The following is a 19704-nucleotide window of genomic DNA, read 5'->3' as shown; positions in this document are numbered from 1 at the left end:
ATGATAGATTTTGTATGCAATACAAAATAAAATTAAAAGAGCCAAAGGTGCTGAGTGTAAAAATGGAATTATGCAGATAAAACTTAACATTATATACGTAACTTAACATTAATATCTGGGTGACCGAGCTTCGCTCGGAAAACATATAATAACTCGGAAATGCGCGTTTTCCCAGAGGTAAGACCTAGCTAGATCGATTTTTCGCCCCCGAAAACCCCTATATGCCAAATTTCATCGAAATCGTTAGAGCCGTTTCCGAGATCCCCGAAATATAATATATATATATATATATATATATACATATATATATATATGTCGGAGCGAGACACCAGAAAGACGTATTGCAGCATTAGAGTTCATAGTTAGACGCCTGTATAAAATCGATTAGCAATGTTTGGCTACGTATTATTTGCTTGTAACGAAATAATAAAGTTGCGCAGAGAGTATAATCCGCCATCTATTGGTGTATTGTTGAACGAAAATGACAGGTAGAAGGCTTTGGAACGTCAAGAGGAGTATCTTGAGTGAACGTAGGCACGAGCAGGCATTTTTGTCGTTATGTTGGTAGACTGGTCAGGCAGGTTTACCAACTTGAATTGGAGGCGGGAGCGGTTGGCTCCGCCGCTGGAACTGGCTTCCTTCTTCTTGATCGGACCGCGCTAGAGATCGGACGTTAGCCAAGCTCGTGCCTAATTCGCTACGTTCCTGAAGGCTTACACCTGAAGGATTATTCTGAAAGCTTATAGATTCTCACGTTGTTTAACCGTTTAGCTAAGTGTTTTATTCCAAGTGTTATTTTGATTTCTTATGTGCCATTAGAAGCTTACTTTTGTAAAATAAAGATTTGAACGGTTTCATGTGATCTTTTTATTTTGATTCAAATAATTTTGGAATAGTGATTGGTCGTTTTGATTATTTAGTACTAAAATATAGTAGGCACTAGTATGGGTAACGAGTCTGAATGTTTATTTCATGCGTTGGTAGCATACCTACTATTTTGGCTGTGAAGTAATACATCTAGGTACTACCCCCACGCGCCCACCGCCATCGGGACCATCCGTCGCCGACATCAGCAAGTGGGATAGATGCGGAGTTTCATGTATTGCTTACACAGCCACCTGGGAGCGTGGTGTATTTCTGGTGACCTACATTCCATAATCTGGACACGTGGTAAATGGTAAGCTCACGTGTCTAACCTTCATTAAAAGGTGAGTGCAATTCATTGTTATTTGGTGAGAATTATTGTGAAATTGTGAATTATGATTGGGGCTGTCGAACAGACTGGTCGTGACGTGACATCATCTCTGGTATCGCCACGTTTCTTTATAATTAATTTTTGTAATCCATTTAAATCAAAGCGATCTTGAGTTATTTTGATTTGAAATCCATACTGTTAATTAAAACCAAGTATTAGCTATCACGACGTGATACTATTTCATCGCTCACTTGTGAATCTACCCTCAATAATTGATTTTTCATGAAAATACAATTAATTTTTAAAATCCATTTAAATCTAAGTGATCTTAAGTTATTTTGATGTGAAATCCATATTGTTAATTAAAATCAAATATTGGCTGTCGCGACGTGATATTATTTCATCGCTCACTTGTGCATCTACCCTCAAAAAATATTTTTTTTCATAAAAATACAATGCACCGTTAGAAATTGATCCTGCTGATTTGCCAATGCAAGCATTATGTAATCTTTACCCTGTAATGTTTAGTAATTAATAAAATTGCGACAAATTATTGCTCGTAATGCCGTGATAGATCACAAATCGTGTATACTATGGAAACATGAGCTACGCATATGAAAATTAATGTTACAGTGTCCTGCAGCCGGAGCCGAGCGAGCTTGCGGACGCCATTGCGCCCGTGATACAGAGGCGGCTGTGCAGAATCTTCTGTGCTGGAGATTTGGAAATAAAAGGACAGGTTTCGTTCTAATTGTTTATTAGTGAATTTTATTTTGAGTGTAATGGCGAAGCATAACAGTCGAACGTAACTAATAAGCTGTCACTTTTCGTATTGGCCCATTTTACCGTGTTACTTATTTTTGGAACACGTGTTTTTTTGTTCATAGAATGAAAGAAAACGCACTCATTGAAGTTTAAATTTTATTCTGAGATTTTTGAAGCCCCGTATACATTGAAAACATGTTTTTTTTGTGTCTGCCACCTTGCATTTCATAAACCTTTTGAGTTTAGCCTGCATACATGATGAACCTGATACCGTGCAAATGATGATTTCAGTAACAGCCAGCTATGTTGAACCACATCGTGTCTCTCGCAATCTGCCACAGCAACGGCAACGGCAAGCGGAAAGGATCAGCCTCCCTGCTTGGGTTGGACCTCACCACCACCACCTTTGACTTGGTCGCGTGCATCATACTTTATTAAGCTGGTGAGCAGTTCCCATTTCGTTGGGATTATTTTGAGATGTTTTACTTCTGCATAGAAGTCTTGAGCGAGTTTCTGTTGTTAAAGCTAAAGAAGAAAGCTATCTTTAGTGATTTTGATCAGTAATGTTCAGTTTCAGTTGATTAGTTGACGCTGATAGTACCAATGGTTCTGAGTAACATGATTTAAAGACCTGTTTTTATTTTCTTTTTTTGGAATTCACTGATAACATTGTTTTGCTTTCGACGGACTGAAAGCTTGTACTTTCGTAGGACTGAAATTATGCCCGATGGACTGGGCACTACTGTTTTGCTTTCAATAGACTGAAGGCACGCCCGATAGACTGGGCAATACTGTCATGCTTTCGATGGACTGAAGGCATGCCCGATGGACTGGGCAATACTGTTTTGCTTTCGATGGACTGAAAGTACGCCCGATGGACTGGGCACTAGTGTTTTGCTTTCGATGGACTGGGTATTGTTTAGTGACCGCATCAGAAGTGCCGGAGCATGTAAGAGGTGCACGTGGTCTGCTTTTTATGTGCAGAATGCTCTTTGCGAGGAGTAGCACTTACGCGGCTGAGATGGTTACTTCTGACGAGGGTCTGGTATCTGCCGAAGGACTGGCAATGCACCGAAGGACTGGTGTTGTTTTGTTAAAAATGAATTCCTGTTTATGTACTGTGTTCATATGAGTAAAATTGAAACTATCAATTCAGAATGTTATTTATTTTAAGATGTCTTACAAAAATTTAGATCACATATGACCAATTTTTTTTTAAATGCCAGATAATTTCCCTGTAAATTGATATTGACGACAATAGTAGTGATACTGTCGAGCAATGAATTAGAGCTGTTGTGATTTGTGTTTTTGATGTTTGGGATTGTTCTGTTTTCACATAAATTTGAGAGTATCCGCCAGATGGAGGCGATGATTATTGGAGTGTATCCGTTAGATAGCGGCGATGATTACTGATGATTATTTTATTTAGTCGTTGCTCGATGGACTATTTTTGACTAGAGAATTGAGGATTGTTAAAGTAATTTTGAACAATTATTTTTTTTGGTTTGATTGATAACAAAGTTTGATTTTAATAGTAATTTGAGTGAGACCCAAATTGTTGGTCAGGAATGACCGAGCGATGAGATACTGTGCTGTATGTTTTGTTTCAGTAACAAATGCGTACACCCACACACGAGGACGTGTGTAGCGCAGGACGGCCGTGTCGGAGCGAGACACCAGAAAGACGTATTGCAGCATTAGAGTTCATAGTTAGACGCCTGTATAAAATCGATTAGCAATGTTTGGCTACGTATTATTTGCTTGTAACGAAATAATAAAGTTGCGCAGAGAGTATAATCCGCCATCTATTGGTGTATTGTTGAACGAAAATGACAGGTAGAAGGCTTTGGAACGTCAAGAGGAGTATCTTGAGTGAACGTAGGCACGAGCAGGCATTTTTGTCGTTATGTTGGTAGACTGGTCAGGCAGGTTTACCAACTTGAATTGGAGGCGGGAGCGGTTGGCTCCGCCGCTGGAACTGGCTTCCTTCTTCTTGATCGGACCGCGCTAGAGATCGGACGTTAGCCAAGCTCGTGCCTAATTCGCTACGTTCCTGAAGGCTTACACCTGAAGGATTATTCTGAAAGCTTATAGATTCTCACGTTGTTTAACCGTTTAGCTAAGTGTTTTATTCCAAGTGTTATTTTGATTTCTTATGTGCCATTAGAAGCTTACTTTTGTAAAATAAAGATTTGAACGGTTTCATGTGATCTTTTTATTTTGATTCAAATAATTTTGGAATAGTGATTGGTCGTTTTGATTATTTAGTACTAAAATATAGTAGGCACTAGTATGGGTAACGAGTCTGAATGTTTATTTCATGCGTTGGTAGCATACCTACTATTTTGGCTGTGAAGTAATACATCTAGGTACTACCCCCACGCGCCCACCGCCATCGGGACCATCCGTCGCCGACATATATAAATAAATAAATAAATAAATAAACAAGAATTGTTCGTTTAAAGGTATTAGATACTGACCAGAAGCAAATTGTGAAACATGGTTTGGGATAGAACTAATTATATATTGTGATGTTGATAAGAAATGTTCATAGCAGGAAATATACTTAACCGTACCTCAAAACCGTGACTGCCCTTTTGGATAGAAATCCGAAGTTGCACTGGCTGTTCAGCCACCAGTTGCGCTTCTTGGTAAAACTGTACGTCCTTGAATGTAACCGGGAACTGTCTGTAGTCAGTATTCTTGTGCATCGCGAACGTCTCCCAGACAAGGACCAAGATACCGGCCTCAGGATACACATAATTATCTAAAAGTTTGTATGGTTTTAGTCAACATTTCGGGTAGGTATTATTAAATTTTTGTGTAAAAGAATAGACACCGCCGATTCCAACAATCGATATGAGATTGCGAACCCGTTAGTTTACAATCCAACTAGTTGGTAATCTCCCTACCGTCAGTGTAACTAGCCAGATTATAAGCTGACGAGTGTTTACAATTTTATGGTAACAGATATATTTTACTTCGGAATTCAGTTATTACAAGAGTTTTTATTTTTAATATATTCTTTATGCTAACTCATCCTTAATCGATTGAGTTAAATTAACTATAATGAAATAAAAAAATGGCTTACCATATCGAACGTGTTCCTCCAAAAACTTGTAATCGTCATCGTGTATTGAGATGAAAAAATCGCGAATAGAAGTAACAACTAGGCCTTTAGTTTGATTGTATTTTGCTTGAGGCCTAAATCAAAAATATGTTGCGTTATATTTATTTTTATAATTACTCTTTACAAACTTCGTCGTTATACAAATTAGTAAACTACAAATTAATCTATGCATAATATGATACCTAGTCCTTGATATTATATTTAATTGCAAAATCGCCAAAGGAGAATGGGCAATTTGTCCCATGGATGTATACTGTTGAGACATATCTCATTTGAAAGGGCTTATTAATAGCATTATTTTATTGTATGACACCAACTTTAGATAACTTGCAGGGACTGAGCTATTTAAAAAAAAGAGTGACACATATAAACTGTTTTTCTACAATATACTTGTTACGTAGCCAGTTGTTAGGTGTTTTATATGAAAGAATATGAGAAATGCTACACTTCTGTATACCAACACCTACGTGTAAGTACGTGCAGGGCTAGAATTAATTGATAAAACATATGCATGAATTGAAAAACTGTTACTATACACTGAAACTTACTTGTATACACAAGCCATATATAATATCGAAATGGCATTATTATAAGCTATTTTTAAAAAAGTATACTCGGACTGAAATCCTTGCAGGGGCGGAAATAAAACTAGTTTATTAGTTAATTAGTTGTGTTAAATGCCGCTTTGATTGTTCTACCTGACACTAGATAGAGCTTTGGTAGCAGACTGGGCAATTTTTACTATTGGTATATATAATTGAGACATATCTTATTTTGTAGGTTTTAATTTTATCTATAATTATTTATATGACACCAAAGACCGAAAGTGTCCAGGGAAGATCCTATTCATAATTTTGATCATGCACTGCGGCGTAAACTGGAACTAAAAAAATGTCATTAATGTAGGGTTACTTTTGTAACCATTAACATCACTTTGCGTGCCTGAAATATAATTAAAAATTAAGTTATTATGTTCGGTAAATAATTATTGCTAAATAAATCGCACAAAACTTTTTAAGTGTGTATTTTAAAATCCACTCTAGTACTGACATCTTGCGTGCAATAGAAGAACCGAATGAGCGGCTAATGCTGGATCCATATAGTCCCTTTTAAACGCTCCAAATGTAACCAAAAACTAAGACTTCGCGTATTTATAAGTTCGTTTAATTCCGAACGCACAAGCACCACGAATACCTACCGTAAGTTTCGTTTATTTGCCTCTTTGTTGCTCTTACATATTCAAGTGATAAAGAAAGATATTAACGGCAAGAAAATGTAATTTAAGTTTCTAGAGTCTGTGCGGAAAGAGAAGAGTCGTGAAATACTGTATGGGATCCATATACATTCTACGACTCTTCTCTTTCCGCACAGTCTATATTTCCGTCTTTAGAAAATGGTGTATGTACAAGTGAAACATTTAGATTTTGGGTTTGCATTGCGCGCTACCTAGGGTTTTCGTCCGTTTATTATATAAAGCAGGATAAAATTCACGGACTTTTTTTAGAGGAAGTTAAATATTGACCAAGCCGGTGGTAAGTAGCTGTATTTCGTTCACTCATATATATTTTATTAAATAAAACCTTTTGAATACTTTAAACATCTTTATTTCATGAAAATTGAAAAATAATTCACACCATACTTTACTTTTCTTCACGCACAACTATTAGCAGGACTGAGGACGCGCATAAAGCGATCCTTGGTAATAGGAGTGAATAGGTGCATCCAGAATGCATGGCTGGTGCGCTAATCTTGGACCGTTTGCGAAATGTTCACAGTATGAGCAATGCAACGCTCGGGCGCGGACTCGTGCGACGGATTTTGATTTTACCTACAATCCCCCCCCCCCCCCCCGCGCGAGGCCCGTTCATGCACCCGCGCTAGCTAGCTATCGCTCTTAACCTCTTGAACGCCAAGAACACCTATAAAGGCGTCGTAACTAGTCGTGCTCACTACGCCATGAACACATCGAACAGAACATGAACAGTTATAGCGTACGCTGTCAAAGTGTCTTTCCAGGATTCACTGGACCCATGTGCCCGGGCGGAGCGGCGAGCGGCATATCAAGGCTGTTAAGGCGGCATATACAATGGTGGTGCGCAATGCAAGCCCTAAAGCTAGTGCAGTTCAAGCGACGCGTGGCTATCGGCCAGCACGACTTTAGGTGTTCTTGGCGTTCAAAAAGCTAAATTCACCTAATGAGCTATATTAGGTGTAGATGCTGACCCACACGCCGGTCCGATGTGCGAGTGAGGGACATCTTGTATTAGGCACGTGCCTAACCCTCAGGCCAATTCGAACGTGCACCTGACATGAAACCTGGTATTAGAATAATATTGGAATCATATCAGTTAGCAGTTATTCGCACGTTCATTTGCTCAGACTCGTCCGCATATGAAGTCTGTGCGGAAAGAGAAGAGTCGTGGAATGTATTGGGCCCCATACATTCCACGACTCTTCTCTTTCCGCACAGACTCTATTAGAGCCACCTCAATAAAGTCACCAGAGCGTCGGCGTCTAGTCAACTCTATGGCTGCTGCTTGACGCAACGTTGGCGCAACTGGCGAAGCGACACAATTTTCCATAGCGCTGACTAAACGCCGACGCTCAAAAAACGCTAGTGTGGGGTGGCCCTTAATGCAAGCGAGAGACCAGCGCGAATGACAGCTTAACTGATATGATCATATTATTATAATATCGGTTTGATGTCAAGTGAACGTTCGAATTGGGCTGACCGTCTCACTCGCACACCTGGGCACCGTGGGGATCGGTTAGTTTCCAATTGGCCGGATTTTTGTTTCGTCGGATTCTCTTATTCTCGGATTGTGACGTCCTAAAGTAAATCCAGCGAAACAAGAATCCGCTGAATCTAGAACGAACCTGGGGATTTGCTCATTTAGACGGCGCGCGAATTTAGTTAGGTTGAGCCCATCGATCCCCTCTGTTCAGTAGGATACACCAGTAGATTGAATAGCACGCTAAAAAAACTTCACTGTGATCCACCATTGGTCTGGGTAGATCCTGTGAAACTTGCATCTCTTAAATATGCTCCACCATAAATCATAGGGTCTCGTCGAGATCTTTATTATAATTTATCGGTTTAGCAGCTAAATGACGTTCTATACTTTACAAAATCTGCTCTGCACTGCATTGCTCATGCAACCGCGCCAGCTAGCGGACGCCCTTACCAAACTCTCTGAATGCTGTTCAATCCACTGGTGGTGTTGCAAGTATCAAAGGAGACCAATAGTAGGTATCCACAGTGAACTCAGCAAAGCGTGCTCTTAAATCTGGTGGATCGAGATGGTGGACTAGTGGACTACATCCTACTGGACAGATTAAATACGTAATGCTCACCGGTAGAACAGAACCATGTCAGCTCTCGTGAGTTTCAGTAATATATATATATATAATTATATAATATATGGAAAAAATAAATAATAAATCTATAAAATTCTATAACCATTAAAAAATCTATATCAATAGCTTGGTAGAGATGTAAACCAAGTCTCTTTTTGGTCCTGTTGGGAGTTTCTTCCCAGCAGAATCATAGGATAACCGCATGTATAAGATAAAATAATATTTATCTAGCTTACAGTGTCTCATTTTATAATAAACGGGTATTTAGGTATCCTAAGTACAGCACGAATTTTTGCTTGCAAATATAGCGAAACTATTGATATAAATTAATTTTAAAATGGTCAAGAATTTATAGATTTACCTAATATAATTTCTTCCCATGTATTGAAATTCATGACAGCTGATGTGGTTCTGCTAGCGAACATAATAAAATCAACTTTTGTGAACGTGGTGTAGAGAACCGGTTACGGCAGAAGTAGGTAAGCGGTCCCAACAGCGGTCGCACACGGCGACTTTGCATCGATTCACTCGCGCGTGTGACCCCTCGTCGCATTTGCAACGCGCGATGCACCGTGGGTCCACTGCAATGTGGGCAGTGGACTGCTTTGACCCACAGTGAGTTCACGGGTATTTTTTTTACCTGTTGGCCTACCGTTCTAAACAGTGGTCTACTTTTAAGTCTTGTTAATTAAAATTCGTTAGGTAGCTTCAGATGCCCATGCCCATGCCAAGTTGTGATGATGTTTTTGGAAAAGCAATAGTGCGGTGGGACATGGTAAAAATAAATTACTCCGTGGACCACTGTTTAGAACGGTAGGCCAACGGGTAAAAAAAATACCCGTGGACCCACTGTGGGTCAAAGCAGTGCACTGCCCACACTGCAGTGGGCCCACGGTGCATCGCGCGTTGCAAGTGCGACGAGGGGTCACACGCGCGAGTGAATCGATGCAAAGTCACCGTGTGCGACCGCTGTTGGAACTGTTGGTACCGCTTACCTACCTACTTATGCCGTAACCAGTTCTTATGTACACCACGTTCACAAAAGATTGATTTTTAGGTTCAAACTCACGTTGCATGACATTTGTCCATGAGCAAATACTTCCAAGTCCTACCGTAGGACCTACAATCTTCTGTGATAGTAATGCAGAAATAAATACTGTTGACAATTCGTCAACAGTATTTAACATAATAATTACACTAAAACAATTCATGTGCATTTAGAATACAGAACCTACATATGTACCTAAGTATTCCAGTGAAATATAATTGAAATAAAAAAACAAAGAAATATATTAGTACCAGTAGTACGATCTACCTGTATGTGTGTCTCTACCTTAATGTTCGGACCATAAGAACTATTATATAATCTTTGCCATTGGTTCTGTATTCTATGCACATCGTTATTTATTTTCAACTTTCTTTGACTACACAATTATACATAATATTAGATTTTTTCTCGACTTGCTCGATTCTTCTTGTATCGAAGCTTCCTTGTTCTTGCCGTATAGTTTCTGAAAGCATAATCAACAATCTATATCTTGTTTACTGATATATTTGAAGGCGGTTTCTTTTTTTGAGATTAGTTTTTTTGGCTTTGGTCAAAGATTGTAAAAAGTACACTGATGTCAACCCTGTTTACCCCACCTGCACCGTTACTTAGTAACTTACTAGGTACTAGGTATTTGTTATGAGTGACGCAGCAATCTGCAAGACTAGTTCAGTGTCTGGCCAAACAGTCATTATGTCACTAAACAGTTTGGCACTTCGGGTAAGTTTCATCAAGATTTGAGAAGTTCCTTCAATTCCTTGTGGATTCCGACATCCGAGCTGGATCTTGACACAAATGTTCCTTAAAAACCTTACTTGCATAAACAAACTTATCAAAGAACACAACTTTAGCGAACATGATCGATCCAGCCGTTTTTGAGTTATTCCAAAAAGTCTTCTCTTCTTAGTAAAAGTAGGGTACAAAGCGCTGCGAAGGTACTCCCTTATGCTTGTAATGTACATGATACCTACTAATAGCCCCCGGTTAGCCTAATATAATAGCCCCCGGTTAGCCTAATATAATAGCCCCCGGTTATCCTATTCTGACAGGATGCTACGGAACCACACTGAGCATAGCCCGACATTCTCTTGGCCGATTTTTAATAAGGAACCTACTACTACTAGTACTACAACTTGCTTACTAGTACTTACTTTTAGTATGAGTCGACAAAATGGGCGTCGTTGCCATTCTGGGGTCTAGGGGGATTTCACCGCATGAAAAAGAGACAAAATACAGTGAATTCTTGCTATTTTATCAAAGTTGACATTAATATAGTATTTTTTAAAACGAAGGGTATACGGTGACAGGTGTGGTCTCCATACAATTTATAGCATTAAAACGCCAAATCTTACAAAATAGTACTGAAATTACATCTGTCAGCATACCCTTCCGATTTGAAAAAAAAAAACTACTGTAATAAAATACATTATCTACGCAGAGTCATCTTCACTTTGATTTCACTTTTTGAGTAGGTAACGATAGATTCGTCTATCTATCTATATTTACATTATTATTTTTATTGACTTGACCGACACAAAGGGCTCGAGTGGGTCTCGAACCCACGCCTTAAATCAGCAAGAGGTACAATGTGCTTCATTGTGTAGACGCAAACATACTAATTTACTTATACCCGTATGTTTACGTAGATTGACCGACACAAAGGGCTCGAGTGGGTCTCGAACCCACGCCTTAAATCAGCAAGAGGTACAATGTGCTTCATTGTGTAGACACAAACATACTAACTTACTTATGGGTCCGTATGTTTACGTAGGTTGGCCGACACAAAGGGCTCGAGTGGGTTTCGAACCCACGCCTTAAATCAGCAAGAGGTACAATGTGCTTCATTGTGTAGACACAAACATACTAACTTACTTATACCCGTATGTTTACGTAGATTGACCGACACAAAGGGCTCTAGTGGGTGTCGAACCCACGCCTTAAATCAGCAAGAGGTACAATGTGATTCATTGTGTAAACACAAACATACTAACTTACTTATGGGTACGTATGTTTACGTAGGTTGACCGACACAAAAGGCTCGAGTGGGTTCGACCCACGCCCTAAATCAGCAAGAGGTACAATGTGCTTCATTGTGTAAACACAAACATACTAACTTACTTATGGGTCCGTATGTTTACGTAGGTTGACCGACACAAAGGGCTCGAGTGGGTCTCGAACCCACGTCTTAAATCAGCAAGAGGTGAGAATGTGCTTCATTGTGTAGACACAAATATACGAACTTACTTATGGGTCCGTATGTTTACGTAGGTTGGCAGACACAAAGGGCTCGAGTGGGTTTCGAACCCACGCCTTAAATCAGCAAGAGGTACAATGTGCTTCATTGTGTAGACACAAACATACTAACTTACTTATACCCGTATGTTTACGTAGATTGACCGACACAAAGGGCTCTAGTGGGTGTCGAACCCACGCCTTAAATCAGCAAGAGGTACAATGTGCTTCATTGTGTAAACACAAACATACTAACTTACTTATGGGTACGTATGTTTACGTAGGTTGACCGACACAAAGGGCTCGAGTGGGTCTCGAACCCACGCCTTAAATCAGCAAGAGGTACAATGTGCTTCATTGTGTAGACACAAACATACTAATTTACTTATGGGTCCGTATGTTTACGTAGGTTGTCCGACACAAAGGGCTCGAGTGGGTGTCGAACCCACGCCTTAAATCAGCAAGAGGTACAATGTGCTTCATTGTGTAGACAAAAACATACTAACTTACTTATGGGTCTGTATGTTTACATAGGTTGGCCGACACAAAGGGCTCGAGTGGGTCTCGAACCCACGCCTTAAATCAGCAAGAGGTACAATGTGCTTCATTGTGTAGACACAAACATACTAATTTACTTATGGGTCCGTATGTTTACGTAGGTTGGCCGACACAAAGGGCTCGAGTGGGTCTCGAACCCACGCCTTAAGTCAGCAAGAGGTACAATGTGCTTCATTGTGTAGACACAAATATACAAACTTACTTATACCCGTATGTTTACATAGGTTGACCGACACAAAGGGCTCGAGTGGGTCTCGAACCCACGCCTTAAATCAGCAAGAGGTACAATGTGCTTCATTGTTTAAACACAAACATACTAACTTACTTATGGGTCCGTATGTTTACGTAGGTTGACCGACACAAAGGACTCGAGTGGGTGTCGAACCCACGCCTTAAATCAGCAAGAGGTACAATGTGCTTCATTGTGTAGACACAAACATACTAACTTACTTATGGGTCCGTATGTTTACGTAGGTGGGCCGACACAAAGGGCTCGAGTGGGTGTCGAACCCACGCCTTAAATCAGCAAGAGGTACAATGTGCTTCATTGTGTAGACACAAACATACTAACTTACTTATGGGTCCGTATGTTTACGTAGGTTGGCCGACACAAAGGGCTCGAGTGGGTCTCGAACCCACGCGTTAAGTCTGGAAGAGGTATGATGTGGTTCATTGTGCAGACACAAATGTACTTATTGGAACGTACACTTGGGTAGGTTTACCTACGTACATACAAACTTACTTATGAGTATATACGTAGGTATACAGAAGACAAATCGCCAAACGTTAAATACGCGTCGTTGTACAGTTTAGGTTGTAGTCATTAAAGTTCATAATAGTTAATAAGTTCCACTTTATCAAATGTCATTAATAAAAGTGTTCGATATGATGATGACTCCAAAAATGTAGTCATTTTACATATAGTTATGTATAAGCCTATAAGATTTGAGATGTTTCCTCGATTCCTCATGGAACCCATCATCAAAACTGGACCTTGACGCAAATGTAACTTACGGACCTTACTTATTTAACAAAAAAGGCAAATAGCGTGCTCTAAAGAGTTCCGTTCTAGTCAACATCAGCAGTTCCACTTCATCAAATGTCGCTTTTTATGTTGATGAATAAGCCAAAAAATATTACATATAATGTATTACCTACATGCATAGGCATATAAGATTTGACGAGTTCTCTACATGAAACCCATCATCAGAACTTTACTTCGACACAAATGTTTAAAATCCCTGTATTATATATATTATGTTAATTAAATTAGTACTACATACAACCTTAAATACATGTAGGTATGATCAGTTTTTCAGTAGGCCATACACTGTCCCGTCCTCCTTCCTATTACGGACAGGAGGCTGTGGTGGCTCGTCGTACGAAGCGTAGTGCTTGGGGAGCGCCCGCGAACATACTTGTATATACCGGACGGACAGCTACAGTGCCGCGGCTGCCGCTACAACACACTGAAAATGACATTATACTGGACTCGCAGAGCATTTAGCAATCGTTGAGAGTACTTGTTTAGTACATATTGGCTTTATGCAGCTATGTAAAGTAGGTACCTACATTACACTACTCTTAGAAACAACAAAGAGATTCAGATTGGTCTGTATATCAGCTGAACCTAAGCGCTATTATATTTATTGGGTCTTATCCCTACCGCTCTGTGTTCCCTCTCGATGTCCGCAGAGGTCGTCGGTAACTAAATGCTCTACAATCGCCGTTGTCCTCCAAAACGGCTCAAAACTGCATAAACCGCTCCGATCTTCCGCTCGCGCCGCTCTGGTTGAGCGACTCGATCAAAATGTTAGTATAGACTTGATTAAATATAAAGGTAAGCTTGACGTACCGACACATTGATATTTTTATGAACTTTCCAATTGATTCCGCTGTGAGCTTATTTAATTTTATTCTTAAAGGAATAGCAATAAATACATTCAGGTCCCGTAGACTTAGACGAAAAAGCAGACGTAATACTTTCTTACTCATTCAACGAATATAATACCATCTCTTTAGCCGTTCAGGCAAAGAAAATTCGAAGGACTACGTTGCTGAATATATAAATTATCACACTAATTATTAACAATGACGATATTTTATGTGATCCCTGCAAGCGTCAACTTGACAACACATTATTTTTTTTAGACAACACATTAGTACCTAATCCATTGACAATCTGTCATCTAGGTCACTATACTTTTTAAAATGATGGGGTGAGACTGACGAATTTACCGCTCTACATATAATTATTTTTTTTGGCTGTTAGCGACATCTAGCGTTGAGTAGTAAAGTTATGGAGTAATTAACTACAATTAATTATCTCATTTAATGAATTTATTTCGATTCCTGCAAGCGTTTGACCGCAGCGACATTATTCAAAAAATAGCTTATACAAATACTTTTCGCATGATATACATGGCTTGTGTATACACGCTAATTCTGCTGTATAGCAAACAATTTTTAGTTTGAGGATTTTTATAAACTGTTAATTCTATACCTTTAAATACTTTAGCGTTGGAGTTAGCACAAAAAACATAAACCATTTCTCATATTCTTTCTAATGAAATACGCTCTTACTTGTTATATCACGCGTATTATGTAAAATAACTGTTTATGTGAGCAACTTTTTTTTTTTATAGCTCGGTCCCTGCAAGGTGTCTAAGGTTGGAGCCATACAATAAAATAATACTATGATTAAGAGCTTTAAAACCACATATGTCTCAACAGTATACATCCATGGGACACTCCCCATACAAAATTGCCCATTCTCCTTTTACATTAATCTGACTTCTTGAAGAGACTGTTACACACAATATTAAATAATTATTACTAACAAGAAAATCAAACAATGAAGAAAGTCATAAAAATGTTTGATTGTCAAGGATACTCACCAATCTTCATTATGTACCCAGTCAACAAGATGTGAGAGCAAAGGGGTTTCTGTTGAGACAGGAAATTCAATCTTTGGGTATAATGCGTCGATTTTCGGGTTCAATCCAGATTCGTACATCCTTAAACAAGTAACATTATTGTGGGACCTATATACCTGCAATTTAATCTTTTACCTAATTAGTCAAGCGCTGGTGGCCTAGCGGTAAGAGTCAAGCGCTGGTGGCCTAGCGGTAAGGGTCAAGCGCTGGTGGCCTAGCGGTAAGAGCGTGCGACTTGCAATCCGGAGGTCGCGGGTTCGAACCCCGGCTCGTACCAATGAGTTTTTCGGAACTTATGTACGAAATATCATTTGATATTTACCTGTCGCTTTTCGGTGAAGGAAAACATCGTGAGGAAACCGGACTAATCCCAATACGGGCCTAGTTTACCCTCTGGGTTGGAAGGTCAGATGGCAGTCGCTTTCGTAAAAACTAGTGCCCACGCCAATTACTGGGATTAGTTGCCAAGCGGACCCCAGGCTCCTATGAGCCGTGGCAAAATGCCGGGACAACGCGAGGAAGATGATGACCTAATTAGAAGATTATATTTAGGTACGTGAAATGCGTTCAAATTGTCTTTTGTAAAAATACAATCTTTTTTAGTATCATTATTTATATATTTGTCTAGTTATTTATTTCCAAGTGTAATTACTTCGTTGTCAAGATTAAAATGAACTTAAAACATAAAACTAATAACGTTCCTGATATCCTTTAAATTTTTTGTTGATCGCGTATGTATTTATGTCGATGAATGATTAATATATTATTTTTATAATATTGTCAAGAATGTTTTTGTGGAAAAAATGCAGTTACTTACTTGCCAATCGATTCCAGTAAGAACTTAACGGGTTCGTTATGCCCGCGCCTGGTGAGCGGTATGTGCACGCATTCCTTGTGAGACCTCTTTAGAATAGCTTGGAGCAGGCCATGAGGCGCTATCTCTATCATCACCGCCTTGTCGGGGATAAGCGTTGACGTCTCTTCAAATAGCACTGGGTTCTAAAGAAAAAAAAACCGGCCAAGTGCGAGTCGGACTCGCGCACGGAGGGTTCCGCACCATCAACAAAAAATAGAGCAAAAAAATCGTGTTTGTTGTAGGGGAGCCCCCCTTAAATATTTATTTTATTTTATTTTTAGTATTTGTTGTTATAGCGGCAACAGAGATACATAATTTGTGAAAATTTCAACTGTCTAGCTATCGCGGTTCATAAGATAGCCTGGTGACGGACGGACGGACGGACGGACGGACAGCGAAGTCTTAGTAATAGGGTCCCGTTTTTTACCCTTTGGGTACGGAACCCTAAAAACGTGTCACACATTTTCATATTTGTAGCAATATTGCATCAACGAATTTTCATCGATTTCCTAGAAAATAGACATTAGCGAGGAACGCTCTGAAAATTAAAATAAGACATTTCTGAGTGCTTCAGATCCAGGCTTGAGTAAGTAAGTAATTATTAAATTCAAATTTATATTCTAGGATGTTCGACGGCGTTTTGGCATAACGTGGGATTTTTGGGAACTTTCCTTGTACTTAATGCAACTGGGAAAGGGTTATGATGAGCCACGTACGCAAAAGCTAATCAAGTTTTTTACCAGTAAGTTATTGGTGTGGTACTCAGCAGACGATAACTTTGCCATGGGCTGATCCCACTTATCTTGCGGTACTGAAGTAGACACCCACTTGGCGCTGCGAGGCTTGGGGTCTTTGATTACTTCGCTCAAGTATTTCAGAAGTCCAGGACCTAAAAATTTATTTTTAAATATTTATTTTGAGTTTAAAGCTATTTATAATTTTATAACAATAACATGGTTTTGACAGCTTTCTTCGAAAAAGATGGTCAATAATGTCAATAAAAAATAAGCTCTAAAAAGTGTGAAATTTTCTTGTTTCTAGTGTGTATTTTTGATTGTAGTACTTAATACTAAATAGGTACATAAGTAAAAATAAATGGCGTTATTGTCCAAATCTATAGCAACCTAAGAACAGAAATAACTTTACCTGCACCAGCGATATACTTGGAATGGTAAGCGATGTTAGAGCAAGGCACTTCCTTGGCGAAAATGCCCTTTTCTGTAAGACTGGCAACAAACTCTTTCATCTTATCAGCGGGGCCTGACATGGTAGCGGACTCGGCGCTGTTGTGACAAGCGACTTCTATTTCAGGTGGGCATAGTGGGAGGACCTGTTAAAAAATGAAAAAATATAATTATAGAAAATATATGAGGGTAGAACATTGGCAGGATCATGCTGTACCGTGGGACGATATATTTTTGGGTGATGTAAGGATATGTTCTGCTATAAATCTAATTTAAATAAAATTGTGAGTAGGTATGAGGAGTAAGCTATAAGTCTCCATCAGAGCTGTATCTGTTTTAGGTCATGGAATATAAAAAAATAAAACTTATATTGTGTGGAAGACGAAAACATTTTTTAGTCTTTGTAAAATTGTCTTGTTTTAAAAATGTTGTCGATCGCTTTTACTCGCACTTACATCGTTATAGCCCAAGCCAACGGCGGCCATAGATCCCTTAATAAAAGGCGTCTGCACTGACACCAGACCGCGGCTGTACGCGGCGAGGATTATCTCTTCAGCTGTGAAGCAACCGTCGGCGTACGCGCACCCTAACTCGCCTACACTGTGCCCTGAAATTACAAACAAGCAATTATTGTTAATTACAAGATAGGGTTCTGTGAAGACGGTCCATGACAGGGCAGATATTACAAAACAAGATGATAAGTTTATTAATCTGTAGTAAAAACTTATTGAAGCAGAATAACAGATGTCGCATATTAAAAGCAAAACAATCTAGGTTAACTATGTAGCAAGTAGTCATGGATCAAAACTAGGATATTTTTTGATATAATAAGTGATAAACCTAAAGTATTGATTTTATCTGGCCGTGAATTTTGAACGAAAGCATTAGATACGGGAAGATTTTTCTAAAACGGAAACGAGATAATTAAAGATCAGCAACAACGTAGCTGGTAAAAAGGCGGATAATTAAATACATTAAAAAATCGGAACGCAAAGAAGAAAATTTAAAATTTCCAAGAGAGGATGACTGAAATAATTGTAAAGTTAGTTTCAACTGAAACTATTCATTCTTTCTCACCAATGATGTTATCTGGTACGATTCTCATCTCAGCCAGGATATCAGTAAGACCGATTTGGACAGCAGCGATTCCGACAAAGGAATGAAGGATGTTGTCATAAATAGTCTTGTCTGGATCGCAAATAATCCTCAAGATGTCAATCCCTTTTGGCTCAAGGACCCTGCGGCACCTGTAAATTTATTTATTAGAATAACATTTATAAGTAAATTTATTTGGCTGTGAAAAGTTTTGTTAAAATCATCTGAACTTTATGTTAACATCATTAAATCATTATCGAGAATGTACGAATAAATATAAATGCAATGGGGTAATTTTCTTTTATTTAAAAAGTTTCAATAGCCACGTTTAGACTTTTATCAACCCTGCTTTTACAAACTATCAGCTAATCAGACACCACACACAAAATGTGAAAAGGAAAAACTGAATATTATAAAAAATAAAAGTAGCAGATGATTAAAAAACCGTTTGATCCATAATAATTCGTAATGAATAAAACTTACTTTTCGATAGCTGCAGCGAAAGTGGGGAACCTCATAAGTTCAGCACCCATCCCAGCCCATTGGGACCCCATACCACTGTACACGAACCATAAGGGTCCATGCGTTCCACCGTAGTAGTTGACACTCTCCGACAAGCAAACTGTGTCTTTGTTCTCATTGGTATCTAAAACATTTGCAGTAAGTTTTTTTTTTACATTTGCTGGTTATACTGATCAGTATTCATTCTGCGGATTAGTTAGTTCTAGTACGTGTTAAAGACCAATACCTAACTGTCTTTTAAGCTGTCAACACAGAAAATTAAATGTAAAGTTTCTACCAAGTATTCGACACTGCATGCGCAATTGCACATGGGCGCATCTTTGTTTACGGAAACAATTAGTAAAATGATTTCATGACACTTTATGCTCAGTATGTTTCTTTATATACTTATGTCAGTTATGTCTATTGTCTGTGTGTTTACGGCTAAAAATATTCTATTATAATTATTCTATTCTATTCTGTTAAAAATATCTTACCGAGAATAGTATATCCTCTGCTTAAATGACCGGGTATTTCGAATTCATGGATGCTGTGTAGCAATGCAATCTGTTCCGGATCGATGGGCTGTTTCTTCAAATGTTCCTGGATCTTCTGTACACCGGTTTCTTGTCTTCCAGAAATTGTAACCAATCGAGGGAGGCTGGTTTGATAACGGGTAACATCCTAAAATAGACGAAGGAGGTATCATTATCATTTATTAAACAATATTATATTGGGCACCAGCTGAGATTAACCAGACTATATTATAAAGGGGCCCACTGATTACCAGTCCGCCGGACGATATCGGCCTGTCAGTTAGAACAAAAAGTAGACAGTTCCGAACAAC

At 39.0% G+C, this 19704-nt stretch overlaps 1 protein-coding gene across 1 annotated transcript in view; it reads right to left on the bottom strand.

Annotated features, from left to right (window-relative positions):
• Positions 1 to 19704, bottom strand: part of LOC134653598 (fatty acid synthase-like) — a 119127-nt gene that overhangs the window by 42102 nt on the left and 57321 nt on the right. Inside the window, exons 9-18 of the mRNA XM_063508996.1 lie at positions 19355 to 19541; positions 18840 to 19002; positions 18339 to 18508; positions 17717 to 17868; positions 17224 to 17407; positions 16818 to 16966; positions 16039 to 16220; positions 15183 to 15302; positions 5052 to 5164; positions 4537 to 4727 (exon numbers count right to left, since the gene is read on the bottom strand). Coding sequence (XP_063365066.1) covers positions 4537 to 4727; positions 5052 to 5164; positions 15183 to 15302; positions 16039 to 16220; positions 16818 to 16966; positions 17224 to 17407; positions 17717 to 17868; positions 18339 to 18508; positions 18840 to 19002; positions 19355 to 19541 — 1611 coding nt within the window. The remainder of the gene's footprint in view (positions 1 to 4536; positions 4728 to 5051; positions 5165 to 15182; positions 15303 to 16038; positions 16221 to 16817; positions 16967 to 17223; positions 17408 to 17716; positions 17869 to 18338; positions 18509 to 18839; positions 19003 to 19354; positions 19542 to 19704) is intronic.

Source organism: Cydia amplana, chromosome 13 (genome assembly GCF_948474715.1).
Source record: "Cydia amplana chromosome 13, ilCydAmpl1.1, whole genome shotgun sequence".
In the NCBI taxonomy this organism is placed as follows: domain Eukaryota; kingdom Metazoa; phylum Arthropoda; class Insecta; order Lepidoptera; family Tortricidae; genus Cydia; species Cydia amplana.
This window is presented reverse-complemented; position numbering and strand designations above follow the sequence as displayed.